At 46.8% G+C, this 18,739-nt stretch overlaps 1 protein-coding gene across 1 annotated transcript; it reads right to left on the bottom strand.

Annotated features, from left to right (window-relative positions):
• Nucleotides 1-9,325: 9,325 nt before the first annotated feature.
• dact1 (dishevelled-binding antagonist of beta-catenin 1) lies at nt 9,326-18,508 on the bottom strand. The gene is made up of 4 exons (XM_030117547.1): nt 17,933-18,508; nt 15,138-15,267; nt 14,767-14,880; nt 9,326-13,621 (listed from the first exon to the last, which is right to left on the bottom strand). The coding sequence occupies exons 1-4, from the start codon at nt 18,179-18,181 to the stop codon at nt 11,664-11,666; spliced, it is 2,451 nt and encodes an 816-aa protein (XP_029973407.1). The 5' UTR covers nt 18,182-18,508; the 3' UTR covers nt 9,326-11,663.
• Nucleotides 18,509-18,739: the final 231 nt, after the last annotated feature.

The following is an 18,739-nucleotide window of genomic DNA, read 5'->3' as shown; positions in this document are numbered from 1 at the left end:
TATGAGTGTGTGGAGAGAGAATTACAGTGGTCTCCTTTAGAAGTAATTATTACATTTTTAAAGCAAGCTTGAAAACACACCTTTTTAATCAGGCTTTCAATTGACTGCAACTTTATTTTATTTATCTTACATCAGGCCTTCCATCAGTTCCTTCTTAAGTTTGGAATATTTGAGACATTTTAATTCCACTGTATTGCATGCTTTTATTGTATATTTTAAATTTAGTGAAGTACTGTACTTTGTGATGTTTGTTTTAATAAGAAAAGTTCTATACAAATAAAGTCTGATTAGATTAGATTAGATTAGATTAGATTAGATTAGATTAGATTGCTTTTTCTCAGCGTCGCTCTGAGTCAACATGTTCCTGATTTTAGAGACATTCCAGGTGGATGAAAGCACTCCTGCAGACATCTTTTACGTGGAAGTTGAAGTTGAAGGAGAAGTCCTGGTCAAAAGTAACTCTGGGTGTGTGTTGTCTGCATAAAAATTAAAGTTAATGGAGTGTTTGATGGTCATATTCTCTACAGGAAGCGTGTATAATGTGAAGAGTTTCGGTTCTAACGCAGAACCCTGTGGAACTCCTGTGACTTGTTGTCAGCCTGGCTATAGTGCTGAGGAGAAACCGGGGGTTGTTCCTGTTACCTCCGCCAGGAGGTTTAAGGAATCACGTCGGTTTGTTGGTTGGTTGGTTTGTTAGCAGCATTACGGAAAAAGTAATGGACGGATTGCAATGAAACTTGTGGAAAGGTGGCTCTTGGGCTAACTTAGAATCCATTAAATTTTGGTGATGATCCGGATCACTGTCTGGATCCAGGATTTTTTAAAGGATTCTTTATCATTGAGAGATAGGGAGTCTTTCACATAGTTGGGCAGGCCCGCCGACAGGCAGCGTGCGGCATGCGGCGTGCGGCGTGGCTTGGTGACTGATTTGACCTGTGGCGGAGGTCTGCGCTCTCTGAGTGCCAAATTGTAGTTTTTGAATATTAAAGAGGAATAGCAGGCCCTTCAGATCTTGTGAAGAGTTTTTCCTAAATAAATAATTGATCTTTGCAGGCAGCAGTTTGAACTGAGTGAGGATTTAGATTTGCACAGACTCGTGTAGTTTCTGTCTGTTGAGGAATCACACTCTCTAGATTCCCTGCGGATGATAAAATGCACAAAGTTCCTTATTGACTTGCTGACCTCTGACCCCACTGACTGTCAAGTATTTCACCTTTTTCTTTTTGGATTACATAACCTTTCCATTTTATGAAACCTGCTGCTGTTATTCACATCTCTTTTCTCTGATCTGAGGTCAGTTTATAATAAAATACTTTCAGAGTTCATCCCTCCTCACAGGGTCAAATGTGAGGCTGAACTCCAGTTTCCACGGCCACGAGCGTTAACAAAGCTGCACTAAGTCAGCAATAACGCTCCCAACAAAAGATCCGAAGCTGCAGAAACACACCCAACTGCTGTGTGTTTGCTCCGCTGAGCCAACATGATATCTCTGCAGAGTGAGGAGTGTGTGAACACAGACAGACACTGTGTGACGGGCTGCATTCACACAACGTCACACCCTGTGAGAAGAGCAGGAATCTGCTGGTCCGCAGCCAAACACTGAGTCACCCTGAGCTGAGGCTGAGAGCAGACGGGCGTGGTCGACCTGGAACGAACACACACACACACACACACACACACACACACACACACACACACACACACACTGCGCTTCAGCTTTAAGACATGGTTCTCTCTGCAAAAATATCTTCACGCTCATTGGACATGAAAGCTGCAGTGGAAGATTTTTACTACAGTCTCTGTAGGGGGCGCCGTGCTGGAGTTCCTTTGTCTACCTGTAGGTAGATTCTACCTGGTGTGTGTATGTGGACGCGTTTTTCTGTCCTTGCGGGGACCAAATGTCCCCACAAGGACAGGAAAACCTGGCACGACGTGCCTTGTGGGGACCTTTTTCCGGTCCTAAGTAGGAGAAACAGTGTTTTCTTGACCATGTTGTTGTTACTGAAAAAAATAAAAGTGCAAAAACATTTCTTTAGGGTTAGGCGTTGTTGTGGTTTGGGTTAGGGTTAGGGTAAGGGTCAGGGTTAGGAGTTAGACATGAATTGGAGTCAATGGAAGGTCCCCACAAGGATAGAAATATGAACCTGTGTGTGTGTGTGTGTGTGTGTGTGTGTGTGTGTGTGTGTGTGTGTGTGTGTGTGTGTGTGTGTGTGTGTGTGTGTGTGTGTGTGTGTGTGTGTGTGTGTGTGTGTGTGTGCAGCAGAGGGCAGCAGAGCTCCATCAGTGTTTCTTTAGAAGATACAATGAATCAGTCTTTCATATCTCCTGGTCCTCTTTCCATTTCCATTTCCTTTTTTTTTTTTTTTTTTTTGCAATCCTCTCTGAAATCTCTAACCTGATTGAAATACCAGAGTTAGCCTGAAGCAGTTCTACCAGAAACAGAATAACTCATTATAAACATGTACAAAAGGTAACAAAGTGGGTGAAATCACTGTTTTCTACAGTCAAATGCAGGCACACGACTGCTATGTCAGACAACACATGCAAGAAACAATGATTATAATAAACTGGTTAAAAACAATTATTATCGTTTGTATTTTGACAGTATCCACTCCATACACACACGCACACACAAATACATAAAAGCTGTTTTAAATATCTGAAGCTCCGTGTTTCCCCTGTGACTGACTCTCCCCTTCACTGAATGGACAGACCCCATCTTGAACTGTGTTCCAGAGTTGTGCTGAAGTCTGCTTCAGTTCACACTCACAGTAAGATGTACTTTATGGTCAGAGGCGACACGCCTGGAAATGGAAAACCAACTTCAAGACCAAACAATGAAAGAAATTCATCTACCTGTATAAAAAAAATGTTCATCCTTTCTTAATACAAATATGTATCAGTGTATATTCTTGGCAACACAAAACTCAACTACAAAACTGAATTCTTAAAGCTTATTGTCCACACACACACACACACACGAATGTTCACGGCCTACCTCCAATACCTCTGTGGACCACCGAGGGGACGCACCCCATATTTTGGGAATCACAGCTGAATGATTAAGCATGTTTTATCTCCTGAATCTTCTGTTTTTCTCTGTCTGCCAAATTTAATTCAGTTTTTTTTTTCTAAAGTAACAAATACAACACAGTCAAGCCACAGATTTTTATCTACTTTTACAGAGAAAAACCCATCAATTCCACAAGAACGAGGGGAAAAAAAACCCAGCAGGACCAGACTCAGAGTCTCATGTTCTGGTTGGAGGTTAGAGGGTAGAAAGAAAGAAAAGGAGAGGACAGACGGAGAGGGAAAAGCAATAAACAGATTGTCATTGTAGGGATACAAACTCTGGCTCGGTAGGAGGTGACACAAGCAAAAAGCAACAGATTGTCATAACAAAGTCATAAATCCGCTCACTGCAGCCGTGATGGGGGAGGAGGCTCGGGACGTGAACTTTCTGTTCAGTCCCACCGTCAGAGATCCTGCAGGAAGGTACTGAAGGTTCCAGGCGTGTATCGGAAAAACTTGACCGTGTTGTGAGTGAGAAAGGAAAGAAGCTCATCGTCGTGAAGAAAATCTAAACCTACAGCAGACTCAGAAGAAAGCCTCTCGAAAGGAGGGACTGTGTCGAGTTGGACAGACTGTAAGGTCAAACATTTCACACTACATGTGATGACTGTGGCACAGCTATTCAGGGAAATAGTGTCCTACTTTACCATAAACTTTTCCCCATAAGATGATCGCAGTTCGTTGGTGATATTCTGAGATAAAAGGAAGATTACGATGCCAAAGCCATCCTGTAAGTGATGAATGATGGTCTGTTTTAACATCTCCAGTAACTGTAGTTAATGAAAATAAAGACAAACTGAAGCCTGTTCCCTATTCTTGAGTCAGTTTTCAATGTGTGTGTGTGTGTGTGTGTGTGTGTGTGTGTGTGTGTGTGTGTGTGTTTTGTCTGGAGAATGAGATAATCCCAGCTAAGCTGACACTAAACCAGTTCAACAGAAGACCAAAGACCCCAAACAGACAACAGAGGGGGGTTGTGTGTGTCTGTGTGTCAACGCAGCTCACACACACACTCTCTCTCTTTCTCTCTCACGCCCACCCACACCCACACCCACACCCACACCCACAACCACACCCACACACACACACACACACACATACTCACACACACACACTGTTCAGTTTGAATACAGTTCAAGAGAAGCTGAGTGGTCAGTGTGTTTATTGCTCAGAAACATAAATTACAGGATTGTCTCATTGAATCATCAAACTAAAGCTCTGTGTGAAACAAAATGGCAATGTTTCCTTTTTAAGTGACTTGGGAATTGAACATGGGTCCCCTGACCTGTTCCTGTCATGCTGCCTCTGAACACGCCCAGTTCAGACTTTCTACACTGCTGCTGTCATCATTACTCCGGCCACTAGGTGGAGACAGTGCTGCATACATGTGATGTCCTGCGGCTCAGTGGTGCAGTGGACTGTCGTACCTGAGACGTATGGAAACAGAGGAGGAGGTGAGGAGGTTCAGGTCCAGGAACCACATGAGGATGAGCTGCAGATGAACCGTACGACCTCCATTTCAACGGGACTGATGGAAACCTGCAGGCTATTTAAAGTGAAACTCGGTAATTTATTCACGAAAAGAGATTTTATCTCACAAAATCTTTCATTTCATCTGGAGAAAAAAATTAAACTAGTCGCTCACAGCAAGAAAAAAGGTTTAATTAAAGCACTGTTTTAACTGTGTGTGTGTGTGTGTGTGTGTGTGTGTGTGTGTGTGTGTGTGTGTGTGTGTGTGTGTGTGTGTGTGTGTGTGTGTGTGTGTGTGTGTGTGTGTGTTTTATTGCCTGAAGTGACAGTTTCATGAGTGTGTGAGGTTGGTCTGCAGAATTTAATAAAGCAGGATTAACACACACACACACACACACACACACACACACACACACACACACACACACACACACACACACACACACACACACACACACACACACTAGGCCGACCCTCCCTCCTGAGTTGGTGGAGTCGGTGATTGTCTCCAATTCAAATGTTGCTGGTTCTTCTGCACGAGTCAAAATGTCTTCAGGAAACATGAAGTTCCTATCATATGACATATGACAGCAGTGCATTTCTGTGTGTGTGTGTGTGTGTGTGTGTGTGTGTGTGTGTGTATTGTGTCGTGACCGAACATGGATGATTTGATTGATTTCTTCTGGGCAGAGAGTTCCTCCCTGTCCTCGCGCAGTGGGGACCCTCAGGATGATCGCACCACAGAATCTGTAACAAGAACGGTTCCTGTGGCCTGAAGCTGAAGGTGGACTGACTTGTTTTACTGTTTACTGTGTGTTGGTGGAAAATAAAACAACAACAACAAAACATTGCTGCTGCTCAGTCGCAGGCCTGAAGAGAAGAACTCCAATAAATCCTCTCTCTGCCCTCCGCTTCAAAATGCTTATGTCACAATGACCTCTGACCTTCTTGCTTTGTTTGTGTGTGTGTGTGTGTGTGTGTGTGTGTGTGTGTGTGTGTGTGTGTGTGTGTGTGTGTGTGTGTGTGTGCATATTGCTGCCAGCTCCTCTCTGCATCACTAACAACCACATAAATCCTGCTGTGTGATTTATATGTTTCTAGTGCAGTGCTCTTGAGAGAAAGAGAGCAAGGGTTTGTGTGTGTGTGTGTGTGTGTGTGTGTGTGTGTGTGTGTGTGTGTGTGTGTGTGTGCCTTGGTTTTATTGCCTGCAGTGACAGTTGGTTTGTCGTGTTGTGTTTATTTGCTGACCTCCTGCATGTAAATCTTACTAATGAGTGATGCTTCAAAATGGAGCTAAAACCATCGATCACAGTGAGACAGAGGCGGGGGGGAAGAGGAGGTGAAATGAAACAGAGGAGGTGCACTGAGGCTTAAACTCAGAAAGTCGAGCTCACCTGTCTCATCTTTGTATCAAGATCCTGCCGAAGATCAGGATCTGGATCAGGAAGAGAAACAGGAACCAGATCAGGACGTGCAACAGGATGGTGATGAGAATCAGAATCAGCTCAGCATCTTGTTTTCTCTACTTTCATCACCACTATTTTGGAAGTTTGTTGCTTTGTTTTCTTTACAAAAAGCACCGTTTTCCCTCCTCTGTTCACCCTCCACCAGCACCTCCTCCTCCTCTTCTTCTTCCTCAGTCTGCAGACATTAAAACCTGTCTGAGGTCTGTTTGAGTCTGACTGTCGCTCTTCATCTCGTCCACCATCTGTGACCTTCCACCTCTGACCCTCCTCCTCTCCTCTGGGACTCCAGGAGCAGGCGAAGAACAGATTTCCATCCTTCTGAACTTTTCTTTATTGTTTGGTGAGTGAAGCTCAAACAGACCTGCGTTTGAAACGTGTGATGACGTCATCTGTGGGCGTGTCTTCTTCGTCTGACAGATCCCAGTGGGATTGTGGGTCCACCTCCACCTGCCTCCGCACTCAGCAGGTCATTATCAGCCACACCTGGTCTGAGAGGAGAAAAACCCAGTAGACACCTCAGGAACTGGACCTGGATCATCAAGATCTGGTTCAGAATCTCCGTGTTCAATATCTGGATTTGGATTCGGCAAAAGATCAGGATCAGGATCAGCCTCATCTAAATCAGGACACACACACACACACACACACACACACACACACACACACACACACACACACACGTCAGTCAATTCCTGCTATATGACTGGTTTCCATGACAACAGGTTCATTTATTCATGTTTTAATAAACTGGGATTAACTGCTTTAATAAATTTAAATATCAGTATTAAATATAAATATCTCACCTCATCAGATTCGTGCGGTTTCCATGGAGATGTGTTTTCTGCTGCTTCCTCTTCTAAGTGGAAAAATCCAATATTATGTATAATAGTAACGTTTTCTTGGTTTCTTTTTTCTTTGTGTGTTTTCAGCTGCTGAAGGAGACCTGATGAGGTGTTAATGAGGTTAATCAATAACTTCTCTACAGCCTCCTCCTCGTGACCCCTCAGTGACCTTTGATCCCCCAGCAGGCCAAGCAGCTGATCAATGAGCCTTGTTAACTTTTCGATTGCTGAGTCCGAATGCCCTGTGAGCTGCGCAGCATGACTCAGCAGTTTGATCCTCGATCTCAGACCTGGTCCAGGGATGATGATGATGATCATCATCGTCGTGATAAGATGGGAGCGTCTGCCGTCCCCTAATGATGTGACCTCAATGAGCAGGAGCTTTGTCGTCCATGAAGATGAAATGAGGTCTAGTGTGTGTGAGGCACACACCCCCCTTTACCCCCGGGACTAACCTGCCATGGCTCAGCGAGCTTCCACGACGGCAGTGAGACTCTCAGCTTGATACATCAGAGTCCTACGAGCTTCTGCCCCAAAAACCTTCCTCTGAGGGGCCGGGGCAGAAACCAGGCTGGGGTTCAAACCAGGGTCTTCAAGCAGAGACGACCCAGCAGTCCTCGGCACTTCATGGGTGTTAGATCAGACTTGCCTTGTCCTGGATGGACTGTCCACCAAGACTTCAGGCTAGACGGCCATCAATGGCTCTCCTGAGCCAAAGTCCTTTGCTGGATCTGGTTTTTTCTACCATCAGGGAGCCGAGCCACTTACCAGTCCCGGTTAGTCACCGGCAATTCAACCCTTCAGCGGGTAGTGCTGGATTACCAGTTACCAGTAGCACATCCTGACCTGACACTGCAGCGGCACAATGACTGGATTAATTATGTTGTTCAGCTAATATGGGCTTCACACTGTTCCTATATTTCAAAAACTAAATATTGTGACTCCACACACTCAGATTTGTTCTTTGCTGTTTGACGTCAGTGGAGCCGATCTTTCCACCGACCTCTCTGAAACAACAGAGCTACCCTCCCTCCCTCCTGACCCTCCCCCAGCCTTCGGGGTAAAACAGCCTCCTGTGGGGCGTCTGTGACAACCACAAGACGTAAGCATGATGAACACTGTGCTTTCCTGAGGACCCTGAATGCATCGCAGCTTTTTTTTTTTTTTTTTTCCAGTTTTCCATCTGAGCCTTTGGCTTCAAGATGACTCCAGGGACAGACGGACACACACACACACACACACACACACACACATACACACACACACACACACACACACACACACACGATCAAGCTGTCAGCTCAGAGGGAACAGAGGTATAAATCACTGCAGTGTTACTCACAGGAAACACTGAAAATCCTTGAGAGTGCCCTCAAACACACACACGCACACTCACACACACACACACACACACACACACACACACACACACACACACACACACACAGCGGCCATTTGCTCACCTCCAAACAGAAAATCCTGCTGCCCTTCACCCTCAGCTGCAGTTCTGTGTGTGTGTGTGTGTGTGTGTGTGTGTGTGTGTGTGTGTGTGTGTGTGTGTGTGTGTGTGTGTGTGTTCACACAGGGCAAGTCAGGACATTTGTCTTCATCTGTGGGATTATCTGCCGAAACCAGAGCAGCTGCGAGTCGTTTTCAAGTGAAAACAGTAAAATCTTGTTGTCTTTTCGTTGCTCCTTCACACTACGGTGGTGTTAGGAGTCTCTAAAAATGGCTTCCAGAGTTTAACAAACGTCTCCGCCTGAACGAACAAACCTGATGTTATAAAACAGTGTTTGACATTTGTGAGGATATATGAGGAATCAGTGTTTGTGCTGCTTAGAAATTAAGTTTACATTTACTACACCATCATCTGCACATGTGGAGACGTTACTGACATACAGATGCTGAGTGGACATGAAGGACAAAGACGGTTTAAAGGAGTTGATATGTTTAACTTGTCAAATCACCACCGAACGCCCGGAATGCTAAACAGTGTGACCAACAGCCATCATGAAAACGTCCCCCAGCTGATAGTTCTGATATAAACGGGACTGAAGAGCCGAACATCAGCAACCGGAAACTCAATCGTTCAGAGAATTTAAAAAACCAGACAAGGAAACCCTGAATGAAGCCTTTAAATGTTTTCAATTCTGTTTGAGTTCCAGTCAAAGTGTAAGAGCTTAAATAAGGTTTGAATGTGTGAAGTCATTGAAGTAGGGGTGTGTGTGTGTATGTGTGTGTGTGTCCGTCCTCAGAGCTGCTGACTGAGTGTTTATGTTCCTCTGAGGTTCCAGCTCCTGCAGCTGATACTCACAGTACAACTTTTCACACCTGAACACTGACCCACTGTTTCACTGCACACACACTCACACTCACACTCTCTCTCTCACACACACACACACACACACACACACACACACACACACACACACACACACACACACACACACACACATTTCGAAGAGACAGTTTGATGTTTGGAGTTTAATAAGGGATAAAAAGTTTCAGCACCATCATGTTGTGTTTATATTTACACACACACACACTCAGTAACAGTCGGTTAGTCTGAATGAAAATATTTGTGAAAAAATGAAGATCTGCTTCACAGGAAGGCAGCGCGTGACGGCTAAGAAAACAGGGTTTACTGGATTTAGTTTTAACATTTTAAACATTCAAAGCTTTAAAGAGTTTTAAGGAAAAGTGACATTTTTAAGGCGATACAGTAAAAAGTCTCCATGTGTCCAGTAGCTACACCTATTCAGTCTGTGAATTTTCATTCAGCCTAGCTCAGCACAAAAAGTGGAAGAATTCAATACTAACAAAGTTAGCATTAGCAAGCTAGCTACTTTTTTATTTGAATAGTTAATACATTTTTATTAGAAGCACATCCTAAATGTTCACAGCTTCACTGTAGAACCAATGATTAACACTTTATAATGTATTCAAAAACTACTACAAAACAGTCATATTTTTCTTATTGTGAGTTTTGAAATCACATTAAGGTACTTAGCATTTTAATCCGGCACCATTAGAAAAAAAGCAACCCTGCTACTGAAACAAAAACAATATTTTAGTGCAATTATTGACCCTTTTTAAAATTCAGATATTTACAGTTTGGCTAACATAAAACACACTTTACTGACTAAACTGTCCAGATTTCAGATACCAACATCCTCACTGCTGTTTCAGGCTCCGTTTACACGATATAATTTCAAATGAAAATGAAAAACTTTATTGCGTTTTGGGCATCTGTTTACACGACAATGGCGGTCAGAGCCACTGAAAAGGCAACTTTTTTGAGCATGGCCCGCAAGGTGTAACTGTCCATATACTTATTTTCATTTTATTAATGAGAGTCACCAAAATAGCAATACAACAAAGAATGTTCGTGCCATAAATGTTTTTTTTTTTCAAACATTTTCAAAACTTTGCCGAGTAAACACTAACTTCTGCTGAAACAAAAACCCAAAAGTGATGTATTTTCATTTTATATAAATGGGGCCTGCTGGATTTCTGTCTTAATATTACTACATTTTCTAAATGGAATCTTTTCTTAAGTGTTATTTGATAACGGCTCCTACATAAGCAAAACTTTGTTTTCCACAACAGTCCGACTCAGTAATGACTGATAAGCATTAGGCATTATATAACTATTGTAGGAAAATCCTTCGGTAACAAAAGCAAAAAGGTTAATGGCTTTCTGTTTCAACATACAAAAATTCCCTTGTTATTAATCACTACACTAAACCACATTAAAAACGTCATCACTTACTTCAAAAACCACCAAACAGATGAGTTAGCTACCTACAGCTAGGTGATGCTCCATTAAATGCAGCATGAGATTATATGCTAATATGTGCTAACTCCCTTCCACTTCTATTGTTTGTGCTCAGCTAAGCTAAAGTATTCCTGTCCTGGATTTAGAGGTCCATCTTGAGCTGAACCATCAAGCGTTCTGATTGGTTTACAGCTCAGAAACATTTGGTTGTACGTTTGAAGCACCAGTCCGCATTAGTTCCTCAGATATAAGTAGGCACGGAGTTGAATCGTCGTGGAAGCAGAGACAGTTTCTCATTTGATTATAAAAGAAGATAGCAAAAACACCAATGGTGATGACGACCTTGCATCCAGTTTGACGACTCTGGTTTACGTGAGGAAAACTCAACGTAGAACTGCTTCTTAGTTTGTTTTGAATTTGATCAGTTTGGTCTGATGAACGAGTTTTAGCGCAGATGCGAGGGTCTCACCTTGCCTCTGGACAGAATTTTGTCTCCTGCTGTAATCTTAACTCGCACCACTAGGGGGCGACACACCGAGGACCTGTAGCTGGTGCTGCTGGGCCCGGCACCTCACGTGGGGGACTGATAATGGTGGCTTGGATCACAGGACGCTTCATAAAGTATCAAAGCATTTTTACCGTCTCACCTGAAAGAACGTTAACATCCACATGCACGTTAAAGGGTTACCATGGTTACCGCTGTTACAAATATAAAGAGCTGCGCGTCAGGGGGTTAGTACGTGTGTTTTTTTTCCTTATATACGCACAAAGCAAATATATTAGCTCTTAAAACATCGCAGATCTGAAGTGTTTAAAAAACAAACATGATAATAAATATAAAACCAAAGATCATTACAAACATGGCAAATTCCAACAAAACACTTCAGAGTGACAAATTATTTTTTAGAATTTTCTGTATCAAATGATGGCATGACAGCCAATCAGGTCCAAGTTTAGTTTGGAAAAAAAGTCATGTTCTGTAATGAAGTCAAAAAATTCAAAGAGTTTACTATTAAAACTTGGACCAAAGACGAAGGGTCACACGGTGGTCATGAGTTTGAGCGAACCCGATCTGAACCGCAGGATCTTCTTTTTCAGGTTGTGGGAGGCTTTGATCTTGACGCAGGCCTTCGCCTGAGCTGGAGTCATCGTCACGTCCTGCCCTGCTGCACCGCCCCGCCCCCGGGCCCTGCCCGGCCCCCCAGCCCCGCCTCCTCCGCTCTCCTCGGTGTCGCTGGTGCTGAGGGCGTCCTCGCCGGACTCGCTGTCCCCAAAGCGGTTGGTGGTGTAGTTGGACGTCTCGTCCTCGCTGGTGTCCATGATGGTGGAGTGGAAGAGCGACGCGCACTCGGCTGAGTACTCCGAGTCGCTTCCTGCGGTGTAAGCATACGGGCTGCAGACGCGCCCGCCAGGGGAGGACGCCGCGTATGCGTCGGTCGGTAATTCCTTTCTCCGACGTCGTTGAGCGCGCCTCAGTGCCTCGTCGTACGGGACCTCTGCGGTGGTGCGTAAGCGCTGGTAATCGTCACGTTTGTGTTTCAGCTTGGTGATGACCACGACCGGCTCACGGCCGTGCTGATGGCGACGGTGGTGGTTTCCATGGTGATGGTGCTTGGACACAGCTGAGCGGACGCTGCGGGGCGTAGATACGCTCGGTCTGTCCACTTGACTTTCTGCCTGTGGCGTGGCGATGCGCTTGGTTCTGGAGGAAACGCCCCTCTTCGAAGTTGTGGTGCGGGTGGAGCCTCCGTCGTCCAAGAGGCGGGACCCTTTGGCCCGGCGGTGCGATTTATCACCTCTTCTGACCAGCGGGGCCTCAATGTGTTCGGACTCTTGAACGGTCTTCAGTGTGACTGCACTCCTCAACCGGCCAGACTTCCTGCTCCCGCTCTTTCGGACCTTGCAATGGATGGAGACGTTTTTGACCCCACGACTCCGCCTGTCTTCGTGCTGAGTCAGGCTGGACGCCGCGACAGGCTGCTGCTCCGGTACATATGGGCTATCTGTCAGGGTGCTGTGGAGAGGCCTTGGGCGGGTTTTGGGAGGACCGGATTGGGGAGGTGGTTTGAGGAGAAGCTCCTGGTCAGGGGGTCGACGTGGTCGTTTACTTTCTTTGGGGGAGTAGCCAACAGTGACGCTGCTGAGCTCCTGGAAATCTTTGAGCGGAGTGGCAGCGATCGCCGGTCCCAGAGGAAGTACAACTTTGCTCTGTTTTCTGAGAGAGTTCATTTGAACATCTTGGTTTGTGGCTGTTGAGGAGGTTTTAGCACCGAGTGCACGAGGCGACCCGCTGAGCTGAAAGCTGCTTGGCATCGTCTCGCTACAGCTGAGTAAAACATTGGTGGTCTCCTGCTCCTCAGCCTTCCTCTCCACAGAGACCTGCCTCTGAGGGGATGAGGAGGCTGCGATGAAGGGTTGGAGCTCAGATGCTCTGAGAGTCCCAGGACTAGGACCGGGACCAGATCCAGAACTGGACAGCTGCCGGCTGCAGAGGCCGACCTGCCTCAGGACGCTCTTTGAGGGGTCGGTGCTGATGCTAGTTCTGGGTCTGCAGGTCCGGACAGGCTGGGCCCGGCGCTGCAGCAGGCTGTAGATGTAGCCATCCAGTCGTTTATGAGGAGGAGTCTGGGAGGAAGAAGATGGGGAGGAGGAGGCCGGCCAGGAGGAGCTCGGAGGTACAAAGGAGGATGTTTCTGGTTTGAGTCCTTCGTTGCCAGTCTCCTGTCGTCCATGACCCCCGTGGCCCAGAAAGTCAGCAGGACTCTGGACGGCCACAGCGTGCAGCGGGCTCGGGTAGCGGTACACTTCGCCGCCGCTCCGGGACAGCAGGTCACAGTGGAACACGGACTGGACATCAGTGGAAACCAGCGAGGAGGAGACGTCTGAGGCCGGCGGGTGAGGAGCCGAGACGGAGCGTCGGACTGTGGCGGAGGAGGAGGAGTCATCCCAGAGCCCTCCGAACAGTCTGTCACACTCCGAACAGCCAGGCGCCTCATCTACAGATGAGATATCGGAGACAACAAAATCTCTGGTTCATTCCTTAAACCTAAAATCTGCTGCCACATTACCGTTTTTTTTATTTTGTGAGTTCACAGCATGTGTGACCTGCAGGTGGCGCCATCACTGCCTACAGTGAGTGGATGATGTGAGGCTGCTATTCTCCACATGAACTTACAGGGAAAACTTGTTACTTTGTTTTAGTTCTGAGTTATTCATGGAGAAAATATTAAGAAGCTACAATGTGCCAATAAGTGGTTCAGAGCTGTTTGACCGATACGAGGAGCAAAACGGTTTTTATGTACGCATTTATCACAAGAGTCATTTTTCTTGTAGTGTCCTCTGTACTGCTCCTTCTATCTGTAGAACAGCTGTGAACTGCTCATTTCCCAACAGGTGACATCAGTTCAGTCTGACGTTGGAGCTTCTCAGTGTTTTCAGCCGATATTCAAATCTCTCTGGCTGCCTCAGCTCTCTGACTCGGTGGAAAATTCTTCAGACGGCTGTGAGGTTTTTAACCCTCGCCGCGCAGCGCTGCTGCTTCCTGCAGACCAGACGACATGTGAGACGTTGGTCTGAGGGGATTTAAAGCGGCTCGACTCGTCAGCAGAAAGTTTCCTGGATCTGAAACACAAACCAACAGAAACATCTGATTCTGGCTGAGAGAACGCAGCACACCGATGACTGAGTGAGCCTCGAACGCACCGCTGGCACCGGCCTCATGGGCCCCACTACCAAAACAAACATGGCCGACATCCAGCAGCTCGTTAGGTTTACTGGGGAGAAAAAGCCTCAGACAGAAAGAGAGAGGGAGCGAGAGAGAAGCCGAGCTGCACACAGAGAGACATTTTATATGTAAAAGTCAGGATGATACCACGTGGACAGCAGGCTAACAGCAGGCGAAATCAGAACCAGAGCAGGCAGAATCGGGTCCATTGTTCAGATTTTGTCACCGATACAAAATCTGGGAATCAGGAAATCTTAAAATAGACCGTAAGCCCTACATTTAGCCTGGTACTTCAATGCTCTATGTGCCAATATATAAACATAAATTCACTGCAGCTAACAGCAACATGCAAACGCTGCAAAAAGTCAAAAGCAGCTGCTAATGCGTTGCCAAACCTGGCTGTACCAGCGGATGTACCTGTAGTTGTGAGGCGTCCGTCAGCGTCAATGGTCATGCAGAAACATTCACTGAAAACAGAGTTGGAGGAGTTGGAGAGCGATCCAGACGCTGCGTCGCTCAGCTCGAAGAAACCTGCGAGAGAGAGCAGCGACGTCACAGAACAATCTGCGTACAGATGCTCAGAGAGGACGCTTATCATCGCACGGGTGCCCTGAACCTGAACCGTCATCGTCGTAGCTCGTCTGTACGTGAATCTTGCTGACAAACGACGAGTCAGTAAAACTCAGACAATATGCAGACGACAGTTTTTTCAATAAGTAACTAACTGTAGAGATTTATCTTTAAAATGTCATTTTCCCCCCCTTAACGTCACTAACTGTTGACAATACCTGAACTCGGCCGGCTGTCTGTTTCCGGTAGGTCATGCGACGCCTCTGTGTCTAATCGCAGGTCACTGATTTGTCGGTCCAACTCCTGCAGCTGAGAGAGGAGTCCAACGTCTCTCCTACGCAGACAGTTCTGACAAACACACACACACACACACACATACTATGATTAGACCAAGTTACATTGTTGCCTGAAATAAAAAAAGTTCAACATGTCGTCAGCACATATCTATGTGGCTCAGTCTGTTCCCGACGTCCAAGTTGTCTGCTTGAATTTAAACCCAAGAAACCATCAGAGAGTTGTGTTCACATGGAGGAGAGGTTCAAAGGAATACTTGATGACTGTACGTGAACCCAAGTCTTCATTACAAAGACAGAGTATGTGAATGTTCCAGGAAGACTCAGACGGAAGCTAATGAACTGATAAAATCACTCGCACACGCGCACGCACACGCACACACACACACACACACACACACACACACCCCTCCCCCCCTCTGATGGAAAGCATGCGTGTTATGCGGCGCTGCTCGCAGGTCATGTGCTGCATTCCTGCGACTGAGCTGCAGTGGAGAAACAAACACACACACACACACACACACACACACACACACACACAGCTGTAGCCTCGTCAACACAACTTCACCATGAACACACAATTATAAAATCATAAACACATGACCACCGACTTGTGGCCAGACTCAAACGTCAGAAACATCTAAAGTCGAGTGATGAAGTTTCCACATTGAAGTGTCATACTTGTGTGTCTGTGTGTATTCAGCAGCTGTTATAAAGACTCGGTGACCTTGCTGTCCCTGACCTCTGACCCCACCCTAAAACAAACACATCAGCGTTGTCTGCAAAAAGTCAGGGGGTCCTTGAAAGTGTCACAACACGCCCGTTCAAAGGCTCGCGGTTTGCAGCAGACCATAGGTATGGGGTCAAAGGGCAACACTGCATGAACTGTAGTCAGAGGGGATCAGATTTAAAGCGCCCTCTGGTGGTGGTAGAAATGATGACTGCAGCAATGACCAGAAGCAGGAGAGGAAGCGTGAAGAACAGTAAACAAATCAGTAACACAAACATTTTGCATCATTGCTTTACATCAGTTCGGTACAAACATTTTGATTTCCTGATAAATTCCAACAATATTTCACTAAATGTGTATATTTCCACTTGGAGGAGTCATATGATGACATTTTGTTTCCAAAAGTTTTCTGTTAACTTGTGAGTGAACCTAGAGAAGCACGTGGTTCATTGTAGTCACTATGGCAACCAGACAGCACCTAACTTAACTCAGTTTGTTATCCTAGTTAAGCAAAGAGCTTAACATCAGCTTGTTACTATGACAACAAACGTCATTATCAGTCATCCTCGTGTTCATGTTTGTTGGGCCCGTTGTGCCGGCTGCAAAGAGACGGCGCTCTCTACACCCCCACAGAGCAGCCGTTCCTTCCTGAAAGGGGTAAGTGGGTCTGTGTGACCACCAGAGCCAGACTGAGACCAGATTCAAATTCATATAGAGAGAAGACTGAGAGAGAGACCTTGTTTTAGACCAGCTCAGAACTCCTCCTGCACAATTTGTGCCTCAGCTGCTGAAAGTGGAGCTGTAAAGCCCACAGCAGGAATCTCCATTTGTTCCTGGAGAGGAGGAGCAGGGGGAAGAGGAGGAGCAGGAGGAAGAGGAGGAGGAGGAGGAGGAGGAGGAGGAGCAGCAGGAGTCACTGGTGGACTTCAGGGTTTCCGCTGCAGCACAGAAAACTGTGCAGCAAACAGAAACTTCTTTGTGTCACCAAAATGCTGCAGACGAACTGAAATCACCCAGAAGGCCTCTAACCTGAGTTTCTGCGGTCACAAGCTGTGGTGCAGTGTGAAGGTCTGCAGCTCCAGATGAGGACAGATGTTCTGTTTCACAGACTGTCAGAAATGAGGATTATACAATCATACCAGAAATCTGGATTTTTCTAATGAAGATCAATCCTCATAAAAAGAAAGAAAGGTCTGTAAAACACATATGTGCTCTCTCTCTCTCTCTCTCCCACGCACACACACACAATCTTTCTCTCTTTCCCTGTTAAAGCAGAAACTCCCAGAATCCTTTGAGAGCCGCGAGGGACGCCGGATCATATCGAGGAGCTAATTTAAGCCCTCTCTCACACACACACACACACACACACACACACACACACACACACACACACACACACACACAGTAAAACAGTGTGAGTTCAGTTTCATGACATCATTGTCCAGACGTTTATCATCAGACACTAAAAACACAAAAAACTGGAAAAAGAAACATCTCCCGAGTTCTAGTGGTTCAGCATTTTTCCCACATTAGTAACATAATTATTTCTACTTCTTTTTTAGATATGATAAAACACACCAGAGTCATGTCTCAGATCACAAATACAAAGAGATCTAATAATGCCTTCAAGATGTCACGCTGACAGAAGTGTAACATCCAGTGAAGCTCCGTCTCTTCACCAAAGTTCAGATGTGACCCAGACAAAATAAGCCTGAAACTTATTTGTTCGCAGTGAAGACAGAACCCAGCTTCTGACTCACACAGCTGATCTGAATTATTCTTTTGAAACCCTCAAACTCCAGAATGTCTTAAACAAGGGGAGGAGGAGGACTCGAACCTGTGACCTCAGACTGCCAAACATTCCCACTGCTCTCAAACCAGGGGACTGAACCCTGTCTGACCTCTGACCCCACTGCACACCTGAGCCAGTCCAGGTGTCCCCGGGTCAGGGGAGGGTCTGTCCCGGGTGGGACCGGGCGTGTGGACCTACCAGCTGTCTGCGGAGCAGCAGGATGTTCTCCTCCAGCAGCTTCTCCTCGGAGCTCAGCTGCACCTCCCTCCGCCGGTCCTCCGCTGCCTCCTGGAGCTCCAGTGCGGCCCGGACCAGCTCCTCCTGCCGCTGCCGGAGGAACTCCAGCTCCCCGAGCCCGGACACGGCGGCTTCCAGCCGCTCCCGGACCGGGCGCGGCCGCTCCGCCGCATCCCCGTCCCGACCGCAGCGGCCGCCGGACAGCAGCATCTCCCCCCGGGTCAGGGCTCAGGCTCTCCGCCGCATCAGTGTCCGCAGCCGCGGCGGCTCACCTGGATCCCCAGAGCCGGGAACAAAGACCCGGTCCCGGCCAGGCGGAGGTCCAGCTCAGCACCTCCTCCGCAGCTCCCGGATCAACCGGTGGTTTAACGGAGCTGCTGCGTGGACACGGCTCCGGTTACTCCGGAGAGGCGGTCCCGGGTCCAGTGAGGGAGGAGGTCCGGGTAGAATCCAGCGAGCCCCGGGGCCGCAGCGGAGACGAGGTCCGGCAGGGAGCCGCGGAGATCTGGGCAGAAGTTCTGGCTGCTGCAGCTCCTCCTGAAGCTCCGACCACACTGACCGCATCCCACCGAGACCCCCAAACCCCGCCCACTTCTCATGGACACGCCCACTGCGACGTCATCACGCAGCCTTCAAAGTAAAACCATTGACTGTGGAGTTTTAATGTTCTTCCTCTGGATGCTGGAGTTTCTCTGAGACTCTGAGCTGGATAAAGAGATGTGGAAGCTGGATGGGTGAATGTTTTATAATATAAACTCCAACATTTGA

This window comes from Salarias fasciatus, chromosome 19, assembly GCF_902148845.1.
Source record: "Salarias fasciatus chromosome 19, fSalaFa1.1, whole genome shotgun sequence".
NCBI classification, from domain to species: domain Eukaryota; kingdom Metazoa; phylum Chordata; class Actinopteri; order Blenniiformes; family Blenniidae; genus Salarias; species Salarias fasciatus.
The sequence above is the reverse complement of the archived record's forward strand: the minus strand, read 5'-3'. Positions and strand labels throughout refer to the sequence as shown.

Excerpts from the sequence above, each read along its gene's own strand:
- dact1 (XM_030117547.1), bottom strand. The coding sequence starts at position 18,181 with ATGCTGCTGTCCGGCGGCCGCTGCGGTCGGGACGGGGATGCGGCGGAG. Across the intron at positions 15,268-17,932 it reads TGCTGCTCCGCAGACAGCTG|AACTGTCTGCGTAGGAGAGA; the intron begins GTAGGTCCACAC and ends TGTGTTTGTCAG. Across the intron at positions 14,881-15,137 it reads AGACAGCCGGCCGAGTTCAG|GTTTCTTCGAGCTGAGCGAC; the intron begins GTATTGTCAACA and ends TCTCTCTCGCAG.